The sequence below is a fragment of the Bacillus rossius genome, chromosome 7, assembly GCF_032445375.1.
Source record: "Bacillus rossius redtenbacheri isolate Brsri chromosome 7, Brsri_v3, whole genome shotgun sequence".
NCBI lineage: Eukaryota > Metazoa > Arthropoda > Insecta > Phasmatodea > Bacillidae > Bacillus > Bacillus rossius.
In genome coordinates, this window is record NC_086335.1 from 34,080,867 (window position 1) to 34,093,159 (window position 12,293).

The following is a 12,293-nucleotide window of genomic DNA, read 5'->3' on the forward strand; positions in this document are numbered from 1 at the left end:
GTGCATCTGAATAGCCACTGGAATGGCAAGGAAGAGAAGAGTTGACTAAGGGTGCCAACTGACACGTAACTATGAACATTGTGTACCTTTAGTATATTGCATAAAATTGTATTTTAACAAACTTCATGTATTGTATGGCAGTGATTGTAAACATAAACATACATAAAGGAAACTTTATATCGTAAGTGTTGGAATAATTTGGTTTTAAAACATTTTTTCCCCACTTATTGAATGTTAGAAAGCAAACATTATAAGCAGGAAATTACAATATTTATGAACGTTATATGCAGGAAATAAATACATTGTCCTTATGGGGGAAATATTGGGACTTTAAAAATATGACATTATAAGCAGGAAAACATTATAAGCAGGGTTCTACTGTACATATCTTTCATTAATATAATGCAATTATTTACACATTAATTATTTAAGTTTAATCTGACATTGTGCTGGTATGCTAGATTGAATTGATATAGTTTAAAACTAATTTATGTTATTTGTAATAATTGTTACTTAATGGGAAAATATTTTTCCCTGGAGTATCGAAAGTATGGAAGTGAAAAAACAATACAGAATCGAGTATCGAAAGTGTGGTATCGTCCCACCTCTAATAATGATTTTATTTCAGCACACTTAATGTCAATATTTTTGGGAACACACTATTTTCAAAGAAAACTCTGCAATTTTACCATATTCAATTCTTGTATGTGTTAGTTATATTCACCTTTTTTTTTTAGCTATTAACAATGACCTATAACATTTAAAAGCTTGATTAATAACCAGTACTTATACAGCATTTTAAACATACAAGTAATCAAAAATATTGCACTGCTATCACAAAATAGTACCAGAATGAATCATATGCACAATTGAAAACACTTTTTGACCTATTAATGTGTGATAAACAATTATTTATTTTTTATTGTTGTTATTGTTTCCTATAACATACTGGTATCAGGCAAAAAATATGTAAAATTTTCTATGACCATTGACTACACCAACAAAGAACACGGAAATTGTTATGCTATAGACAAAATTTGAATACTGTAGTTGAAACAATGTACCCCATTTACCCGTGTATGGGTCATACATTTTTTGTTGATATTTTTATTTAAAAACATGTATGATTCATATGCAAGTTTTTCACTTTGGGTAAAAATTAAAGTGCTTAAATAACTAGAGTGTGTTGGTTTTTAATAAATATGTCCCGAATACAAGTATGAATGGTTTAATTGAAATATCTCAGCAGTGCATGTAAGGCACCATGAACTGTGCCGTTATTCTACATCTGCTGTCCACCGGCTGGCCAGTCCGACCGGTGCTGGTAAGTGATGTGGCTAGCTGCTGTATTGGCTTTCAGCTCTAGAAGGGGAAAGATCTAAATATAAAAATAAACCAGCCAGAGTTTGTATGTGTGCATTCTATGAATGTGTGTGGTCATGTAGCAACGTTAATAGTTCTGACTACCCTCTCTGTACATTGTAAATGTCTGTGAACTGGCACCCTGCACAATCTTCACATGTCCATCTCAACATGTTTTTATGGTTCAACTACGCCCCAAAAGTATTGTTTTTGCATGATATTTTCCACCCTTTCAACTACAACATTCCGTGACAAAACTGCAGGCATCATTGGTGTTTTGAAGTGCTGCTTTTATATTCCTCCAGCCCTGGCACATGTTTCTCGATTTGCATGATAGTTTTCATTGAAGGAATTGATAAGAAAGAGTATGTAGCTTGCGGCCTTTCCTCTCTTGTGGAAGAGGACTGGTAAAAATATACATATGTATTATACATTAGACGGTAAAGGAAACACAGATATAAAAAAATTGTATTTTTTCCTTTTGTCATTTCTCCTTAGGTAGTGCAGGGAAAGGAGTGGCAATAAAGGGGAGAGGGGAGAGAGAAATGGGTGTAAGAATGCCACCTCATTCCCAGAAAGCTGACAAAAAAGGACCAAGGGTTGGCACCAGTGCAGTATTTCGTACATGACAATGAGCTAAGAAACAGATGAAGACAAATATATGGTGTGACCCATATTCGAGAGTGACCTTTACAGTGGAAATGTTAGATATTTATACCCAAAATTATAGGTGCGACCTTTCTGCGGAATCCAAATTAGGAAGGAATTTCAAAATGCTAAAATTAGGCTTGAATAATACGTGGCAGTTCTAACGGAAAAATTAATGGTTACAAATATGCTTTCAGTTTCATTACTTTCACCATACAAATTTTCAAACATATATTGAAAATACATAAAAATCAATGTTTGTTTATTCGTATTCTATGCGTTGCCATACCGGTCATCTGAGCTCGATGAAATTTGTACACTTGACCTTTGAAACACGAGGAAGGTCACTGTCTAGGTGAGATTTCGATAAAACCAACCCTTAAAGCCGAATTTAATTATTCTTGATATTTTGCCTTTCATTGTTAACAATTTGTTCATCCTATCTCTATTCAATTTTGCACACTTTGTCTTTGAAACATGAGGAAGATGAGATAACATACAGTAGGTGACACGTGAGTCACATTAGTCAATTACGGGTAAGTATAGTTTCTGACACAGTTCCATCAACATACATTAGGTGGTGCAAGTCATATTGAATATTTACCAGTAATAATTCTACAACAGTTCCTCTTTTCTATGGTCTGAATAATAATGGTGGCGCGCGAGTCGAGAGAGAGATACACAGAGATGTACTGCTTTTTTTGCTGCCTGCAAGAATTTGTTACTGGAAGTCTGTTCATAGCATTTCTTCTTCAGAAACCTATTCACTTGATTACAGATATATTTTCAAAACAGTATTGGACATTTTGGAATGTAACTGGGTTCTTTTCCTTTTTGACAAGACTGAACACTCACATTCAGCAATGCTGTGTGGTATAGACAAAATGCTGCATAATCCTTACTACATAATATTATAAATGCGAAAGTAACTCTGTCTGTCTGTCTGTCTGTCTGTTGCGCTTTCACGCCAAAACTACTTAACTAAACCGATTTAAATGAAATTTGGTACACAGATAGCTTAGAGCCTGAGAAAGGACATAGGCTACTTTTTAATGCGAAAAAAGGGTTGTAAGGGGTTGAAAGGGGGGGATGAAAAGTTATATGGTAGTATCGTCATTTTTAGAGCTAGAAGCTTGAAACTTATTTTTTAGGCTGTTGATTCAATATAAATAAATATGACATTCAAAGTTTGTAAAAGTTTTACCCTTAAGGGTGTAAAATAACAATAGGGAATAGGGGATGAAAGTTTGTATGGAAATATGTAAGGTTTATGTCAATGTTTTATAAGTTTGCGACAAGAGACAAAATATTAGAGCTATTCTGATGTAACATTTACGGAGTCATTACAAAATGTGAAACTGAAGTTAACGCGAGTAAGAAACTTGCCAAGCACCACACCGTACACAATGAGTGCTGTGCAGCCGCACAAAGAGGGAGGGGGGGGGGATGGAGCGGTGTAGGTGGGGAAATATGCCTAAGTGTGCTTACCCGAACTGGCAGACACGTGAGGGCAGACGACTGTGCCACACACATGCAAATATAAATAACAAAAAAAAAAAAATAATAATAAAAAATTAAGCAGCATTTGCAATAACAATTAATAAAGCTCAAGGACAGACGCTTAAAGTTGTAGGAGTTCATTTAGAAAAAAAATGTTTTTCCCATGGGCAACTCTATGTGGCATGCTCACGTGTATCAAATCTGCAAACTCTTAATGTTTTGGCAAAAGATGGGAAAACAAAAAACGTAGTTTATAAAAATGTACTTAAATAAACTCATATTAATACTTTATACCTTATGTACTTATATACTTAAATAATTTAATAAGCTCTTTGCAGTGAAACACTGCAAATAGCTCATTAAAGTATTTATACGTGTGTGTCTTATTTGTAGAATAATTAGCCTAAATAATTAAAAATGCTATCCAAAGACACTTCCTCGCGGACAAAGTTGCGGGCACAACTAGTCTTATCATATTTAGGTTTACTTTTAATGCATGGCAGATGTGATATTTTGGCCCATTTATCTATTTCTGAATTTTTTTTCCATCGTAGGCAGGGATATTAAATCTTCCATTTGAAGAAGTAAGAATTGACTGTGAAGCACATCTGTTACCTCATCTCTGGTCTCATTGTTGTTTACAAAAAAAAAGTAGAAACACGTCTACAAAAAACTTAACATCACAGAACCAGGCCTGTATGGCGTGGTGAGCGAAAATTTCCAAGGTCAATATGTACAGTAGTAGCCTTTGAGAAATAAGGCAATAATAACTGAAGTGAATAAGTTAGGTTATTTGCTCATATTACATTTTTTTAGATAATTTAAATATTGTAACAGATATTGTACATATTACTATTAAAGCTGGCTTAACCTAACCAAACTGTCATTTCAGTTATTAGTTGTCTAATTTCTCAGAAGCTGCTACTCTAAATATTTACTTTTTCCTTTCCTTAATTAAGTTATGTGATTTAGTAATTTTTTTAAAATTTAGATTCCAATTATTTTTATTCTTACTATGTATTTAAATTCAATTCAAACTGATATTCAAAAAGGCCTAATAGTAAGCCTGGGACATATGAATAGGTTACATTTTTGGTTTTGTCAAACCATTTGAACCCTTTAATGTGAAAATTTCATAAAGATTTTTAATTTTACCAGTTAGGTTTCCAGCAAGAACTTTCAATTAAATATTATTATAACTAACAGGTTGATAAGTTCTCATTGAAATATTTGTAAACATCTATGCAGCATGTTGTGTGAGCTAAAAACCAGTTTACAACTAGCTCTAACATTGCCACCTTATGAGGCATTGTTTTTGCTGTTGAAAGAAATTTATATTTTGTTCGATAATATACCATACATTTTTGCAATATGTATTGTCACATTTAAAATGATTTTCTACAAATGCAGATGTATAAGTTTTAATGAATATATACATAAATGTAAACATGAACATGATTCGACAAAACATGCAGCTTTTAACAAGAAAGTATTATAGTTATAAGCAATGTAATTGAACAGTCAGGCATTTTATCGTTAAAATACACAAGATGCACAGATACAATAAAGATTTTTATCAATATCAGCAGTAATCCAAGCTTCAACTCTGCACATATACCTGATGTCCTATGGCTAAAGCAGTACAGATCCTATTTGTCCTTTAAATAATATAATCGTAATACTTTAACATTTAAAGTGTTAAAATGGTACCGAGGAAGTGCAGATGAAGAAATTATTAATGATACAAAACATGATCGTTAACTGACTTACGTGTCATATGACAGAACAGTATGTGTGAGTTAAAGTTCACTGTGCGACACATGACAAATACACAGCCGATCGAAGTCAGCACACATGCTGACAACTGAGGTGGCAGAGCTTGTATTGGCATGCCTGGTTAAGAACATTAATAACTTCGGTTTTTCGTAAATTAAATGTTTTGTGCATATATTTATATATTTATAGCTCTATACTTGCTTGACTTCAGTGACTTCAAAATTAAGTCTGTGCTTAGAAAAGATTTTTTTTCTTTCCAAAATGGTCATGTCAAATATATCAGATATTCTGTAAGTAAAAAAAAAGGGACAGCATTAGTTTTGTTATTTCTGTGTTGACATTCTGCCCTGTTCACCTGCTCATTATCAACCTGCACTGCCATTTCCACATCATCTACAGCAATCTTCAATTGCACAGATAGTTTTTAGGTCCATTTTGTGGGTGACGCATGTTTTCTAATCACGATGGTGACACCTCTTCTGTCGCAGCCTCCGATCCCGTCGCAGTCATCACCTCCCACCCCTCGTCACATAACTCGGTTGTCGGTGTGCGTGATAGACCACCGTGTTCGGACTGCGATGCGCGCGGCGTGGGCAGGCCTGGTCGGCCAACGCCCCCGGTGGGATCCGGCCGCGCTCCTCGGCTGTCCACACCCGTCGCCCCCTCCGCGCAGCGTCCGCACCAGGACCCGCCACCGGGAGCCGTCGTTAGCTCCCCCAGCTCACCGCCTCTTGTCCACCGCACCACGCCCCTCACGGTCTTCTTGTCTCTCCCGCGCATCCAGCCTCGCCTCCTCGCCTGCCGCTCCGCCCAGACAAGCAGAACTCGTGCTGCACGATGATTTCTTCCTTGTCTTCTCATGTTTTTTTGTAGACTGTTAAGGTGTTAGGTGAGTGTAAGTCTCCGATCTGTGCCGTGCACATAAATATATGTCTATTTTGATAATGCTGTATGAGTGATTTAATAGTTGATCTAAACTTGATTTTGTATCTTGGTAATGAAGCATTTAATTGGAAACATGGATTGTATTTGATTTTATAATTCTTATATTTCTGTGAATCCTTGTGCCACTTCTTCACTCATTAAACAATATATTAACTGCCCAATTAAAGGCTTCCCAAGCGAGTGCCGGTAAACTGTGTCCTTCACTCACACTCTCGTACACTTTTACCGTCCATCCCTCAATGGCAAGCAGTGCAGGCTTTCCTTCGTTCTTCCTTTTGGAGGGCAGTTTGTCAGGTTGCTGTTCAGCCTTGCAAAGTAATTGAAGGTTTCATTGTGGAAACAGACTAAGCTGGTTGTAACCAGTCACGTTTACCGTGGTTATTGAAGGAAGTCAAGCAAGCTTCTATTCCTAGCAGAAACAAACCTTCTCAGTGTTCACACCTTGGCCATGCAATACGGATTGATTGTAGATTTAAAAAAAAAATAGGCTACTCCAACTCATAAAAAATGCAGTGATATACTTGCAACTAAAAACAAGTCATAGATTTGACAATACATTTTTTTCAAGACTACCCCCAATAAATAAATCCACAGTAACAAAAGACAAATGTACTAACTGCAAAAAGTTTTTACTATTTTTTTAATGGTTATTATAGTTATTTTTTTTTAAATTTCTGAACAATATTGAGAACACTTAGTGAAGTGCATTATACAGTAGTGTGAATATGACTAAAATATTTTTTTTTTTTTGTTGTGAAAGGTGCTTTGGTAGTTTTTATCACTAGATCATGATGCGTATGGATGTGTGTGTGTGTGTGTGAGTGTGTGAGAAAGAGTTGAATGATGAGTAGGACAGACACAGATGCACAAGGCTTCCATGCCATACTGGGTAAACTAGAATGCTGTGCAAGTTAGAATAGTACTGTTTGGGTTGCACAACAAACATTGAGCATAAATTTTAACAATTGAAAGTTTAGGACTGAATAAAGCATAAATATCAGTAGAACACAATAATATTTGAAGATAAAATAAACATTTTAATAGTATGCAAGTAAAATCAGAATTATTGCTTAAGGCATTAAAAAAAGTGTGATTCCTAATTCCATTACTAATTTTGGGGATAAAATATGATGTGAACATATGACAATTTTTTTTGTTTGGTATATTCCATATTTTATCAAGCATAAATGTTCCATCACCAATTCATTGCTGTTTATCCTTGTCTTAAGGGTTTTGAGTGTTAAAAAACAATCTCTGTCAACCATTTTTGAAAATACTTTTACATTCTCTTTGGCCCGGTGGGAATGGACAATGTAACGTTCATGATTTACAGCCAGAATGGCATATCGGTGTGGGTTCAACCATTTTGTACAGTATTGTACATCAGAAAGATGTAGACTGACATGGCTATCACCATTCCTCAACTGTACAGAAAAGTAAATTTTTGTTGTTGCAGACCACCACAACTATTGAGTTTTGTGTTATTTTTGTCATCTGAGATCATTGGTATCACAGTTGCTATTATGTACTGTCAAAAGCTTTTGTTACTATATTAATAATTAAAATAATTATTTCATAAAACTGACACCCTTCAGTAAAGTGTGTAAAAATGAGAAAATATGAGTACATTATGTGAATTATGTTGTGATTGGGGTGCATCAGCATTGTTACAAGTCTAATGTGTAACATTTTTGTATCATTGTGAATGTTGTGCAAGTGAGCTTAACCTCCAGAACCATTAAAATAATTTTGTTTTTCTAAATATGTATTAGTATTTCTGAGATTTTTTTTATATTTTGTACAGTCAAGCAATTAAAGTTGGTGCATCTAGAGTTATGTGAGCATTTTTTTTTGTTTTTAACTTTGTATGTAGAAAACCTTAATGGGACTTGTATATACAGTAAATCATTGTTATAAGTTTCTCAAGGCACTTAGAAATCTAGACTTACAACAGGAAGATTTTATTAAAAGGGTAAAATGTATTTATTTATAGGTCTAGTGCTAATTTTTTTAAACTAATGATGAAAATTTTTAGTAAGCAGGATTTTCTTAAGAGAGCTTTGCTGTATATAGTAACCTGATAGTAGGATGCTGATGTGGAGCGTTCTTATTGTTCTTAGCTGTAGTCTGAATTTCACACATCTGTGCTTAAAGCAACCAGCTGCTCTCAAAACCTCTCCCTCATTTTATTTTTTAGTTTTGCAAGCTACCTAATGCCATGCTTGTATCGTGAGAAGACGGGACTGATGGGGGCTGAGTCCGATACTTCAGTATTATAAAATTAATAAGCACCTCATTTAGTAAGAAAGTGGTGCTCATAGCCCATTCTAGTGTGTGAGGTACTGTTACATTTCACCTATCTCAACTCAACCAAAGAACATAAAAGCATCACTGTGCAATTTTTTAATTCTCATTATATCGTATTTACCCACAGAAGGGTTGTCCCTGTGTATGGGTCGCACCTTTAATTTTGGGCACACAAATGTAAAATTTTCACCGTAAGGGTGACCCTCAAACATGGGTTGCACCATATATGTCTTCACTAGAGTTCCAAGTGTTCGTGTTCAGTGACTCAGCTTATTGGCGCGTAAGAAATAAAGCACTGGTGTTGACCCTTTGTTCTTATTTGTTTACTGCAGGAGGGTGTGGGGTGCCTCACTTCTCTCCTGCCCCTCTTATCTCATATTTATGACCCCTCCATTTCCCGCAGGAGAAGACGGCTATTTATTAATAACCTTGTTTCCCTTTCGCGTATTGTATTTTTTTATTATTATTATTATATATATGCCCATTCCTTTGCTGTAGATAGAGAAGAGGTGGCAAGATAGATATTCTTTGTGAGATCCTTCTGTAAAAAACTAGCAATCACGTTACTGCAAGGCTGGAGGAATATAAAAGATGCACTTATAAACACCAATAATGGCTGTAGTTTTGTCTTGGGATGTTCAGTTGAAAGCATGAGAAATCCCATGCAAACACAATAATAATTGGGCACAGTTGCATCATAAACACCTGCCAAGATAGACAGGTTAATTGTGCGGGGGCCAGTTCACGGAACATTTACAATGAGAGGGAAGGAGAACCGTCAATGCTGCCCCATGGCCTCACGCATGTGCTCACACACACACACACTCTTGCACTCTCTCTCTCTGGCTCGTTTATTTTTAGATTTTCTCCCCTCTCCGTGATCTCGCAGCGCAGCCGACACAACACTTGCCCTTGCCGGCATCACAACCGGGCGGGTGGCAGACATAGCATGTGTACAATAACTGTGCTGTTCATGGAGCTTCACACGACTGCCGAGATATTCTGATTAAATTTTACTTACTTATGGAGTTATATTTATTAAAAACCAATATAGGTTAGTTATACACATATTTAACCCCTCAGTGCAAAAATCTATTTTTTTTAAACAAAAAAGTTGCATGTGGGTAGCACTAAATTTTTTACACTAAAAATCAGCATAAAATGTGATACCCATACATGGGTAAATTCAACAGTCAATCAATTAATAACAAAATAATTTTTACACATCTTTTTTATTCCAGATTATATTAAAGATCACTTTTTTCTTTCTCACACTCTTTGTAGGCATGTGTGTGTATAAGCATTTCTATTAAGGTTTCTCTTGCTTAATTAGTAGCTCTGATATTTTATTTGGTTAAAACAGTTTCACCTTATATAGTCCAAGATAATTATAGTAATATCTGTCACTTCAAAATTAATTGTACCTCAAAAGTTTCTAAGTGCGATTGAATATAACACAATATTCAAAGAGGTTCGAACCATTCATCTTGTTTTGATGAAACTTTAACGTAACTCGACATAGACCAAAGATAATCTAGGCAGGAGTTGGCCATTTTCCAGGAATGATTTTGAGAGACCATGGAAGACCAAAATATTGATTGCCGGAATAAGATTCAAGCCCAGGTCATTTAAAGCCATTGCATAACTATGAATGTAACATACAACCCTTTCTAAATCTTATTTTTTATTACACATTTGGTAACTTATTTGTTTGCAGCTGCTGGTGAGGTGCAAAGTTGCGGTGTCAAGCGTAGCATTTCCGAGGACTCAAACACCACAGTACCGCCTGCCAAGAAGAGAAGATGATTTTTGTGTTGTGCATTTATTTGTTCTTCAGCTATTTCTACTGTACATTGTTACTGCTATTTTTCCTGTGTGTGATGATAGAAGTTTGCATTGCAATTTAGTTGCATGAATTAGATTATGAAGTTTGTTTGAAAAGATATCTCTGAATTTGAATGTTTTGCTGCCATAATTTTGTTAATACAGTAAAAGCCAGATAGAATATGGATGTTCAGTGATGTGTAACTAACACCATAATTGGCTAATTGCAATTACCAAGATGAGAATTGCTAGAGTCGTTAAAAACTCTCTGTCAGCACACTGATAAGGCTAAGTATTTACTTGTAAAACAGTGCTGGTGTGAAAATTGACAGTTTTCACGATTTTGACCCGAATTGTTAAAAAATAAAAAGTTTTACGAGAGACATTTTTGGTATCAAAAATCTTAAAATTTAATATATTTCAGTTGCTCTTTGGCATTTATTAAATGGTTTAGAGAGTAGCACCATGATGTGCAAACTTATTTGTAAGCAGCACTTTCCTGGTCATTAGTTTATATCAAAATGTGGCAAAAAGAATTAAGTATAGATATGGTGGAAAATATTTGGTCACAAATGTACAGCATTAGGACTCTGCAACCCTAACAGGCTATGACACGTTGTACTTGTATATACTACGCAGTTATCGACCGATCCAAATGCCCATCCTCACCCTCACCCATGGAACTAGTGACACAGTGGAAAGAACACAGGTAACCTGTGTTCCAATCTGAGTCCACCCACCTTATTTTGATTATCTATGGTTTTCAAAATCACTCCAGGCAAATCCTAACATGTATCTTTGGGTGTTAACATCTTCAAGGACCTTATCGATGATCTTTTCTTTTTATAATTTGATCCCCTACAGAACAAGAGAAAGAACTGATGAAAATGAACTGCTTACCTTTGCTCCTGTAAACAGACACAACTGTTCCTCCCAACCAGAGATGGCTATTTTTTCCGCTTTCTACAAACTTCTGTGATGTGTTAAAGAGAGGGGAGCCTTTGCACTGTGACTACCAGTGCTAGCAAACATTGGGAGAAAATATCATTCATTGTATAACTAACCATATTATATATCAAGCTCCTATTAAATTTTACTCTTAATATGTTTTCAAATATTCATTCTTGGGGGTGTCCCACATAGAATGCACTTAAGCACTGTTGTCTATTAGATTGACCGCAGTAACAATTACATACTCATCATCTGTGTTGTGATTATTTTTCACAAAGTGCAATTTTTTGGTTATGATAAGAAATGCCAGTTCTAAAGCAGCTGCCATTGTGTATGATTTTTTTTGTACGGTGCAGAAACGTTTTTTTTTTTTTTTTGTGGAGAATACCACCTTAGATATTGATTTGTAAAATTTTGTTTGGTGACGTTATATTGTAGAGTAAAATTAATAATTGAATTAATAAAATCATTGTGAAAAATAAGTAAGAATTGATAAACCAAATTCATCTTGAAAGACAGTATCAAAACCTAGGGGAATTTGGGGCTTCCTAGGTGAGATTGCTTAAATCAAATACGAATAGTTTATTATTCATATTCAAAAATTTGAAATGTTTCTCTTCATTAAATACATGACAAAAACAGTTTTATTACTGCACTTGAATTTGTGACTGGTTTTAAGACATTAAATGAAAACACTTGTATTAAAAATTACTTATTGGTTTTATAACTAAAATTTTGTTAATTTCCTTGTTTTTCGATTCCCTGAGTTTTCCTTGTTTCCAGATTTTTCCAGTCTGCAGGAACCCTGGTCAATATAGTTATAACTGGAATATTGAAGAAAAATTAATATACTACAATAATGTTTAAAACAAGTTGTAATAAGCTGCTCTATTGTAAGAAATATATTGGGTGGGGCTGTGTCGGGACACATGGCCATTGGTTTAATGTAAAAAGTCTATCAGCTGCATGCCAATGGTCTT

General features: G+C 35.0%; 1 protein-coding gene across 2 annotated transcripts in view; it reads left to right on the plus strand.

Moving 5' to 3' along the window:
• The window catches only part of LOC134533807 (biorientation of chromosomes in cell division protein 1-like 1), a 33,556-nt gene extending 21,519 nt beyond the window's left edge, over window positions 1-12,037 (plus strand). Inside the window, exon 8 of one of the 2 annotated variants that reach the window (XM_063371482.1) lies at window positions 10,256-12,037. In XM_063371482.1, coding sequence (XP_063227552.1) covers window positions 10,256-10,344 — 89 coding nt within the window. In that variant the 3' untranslated portion in view covers window positions 10,345-12,037. Of the gene's footprint in view, window positions 1-5,774; window positions 8,068-10,255 lie in introns of those variants that run through there. The other variant, XM_063371480.1, reaches the window with a different exon arrangement.
• The last annotated feature ends 256 nt before the right edge of the window (window positions 12,038-12,293 follow it).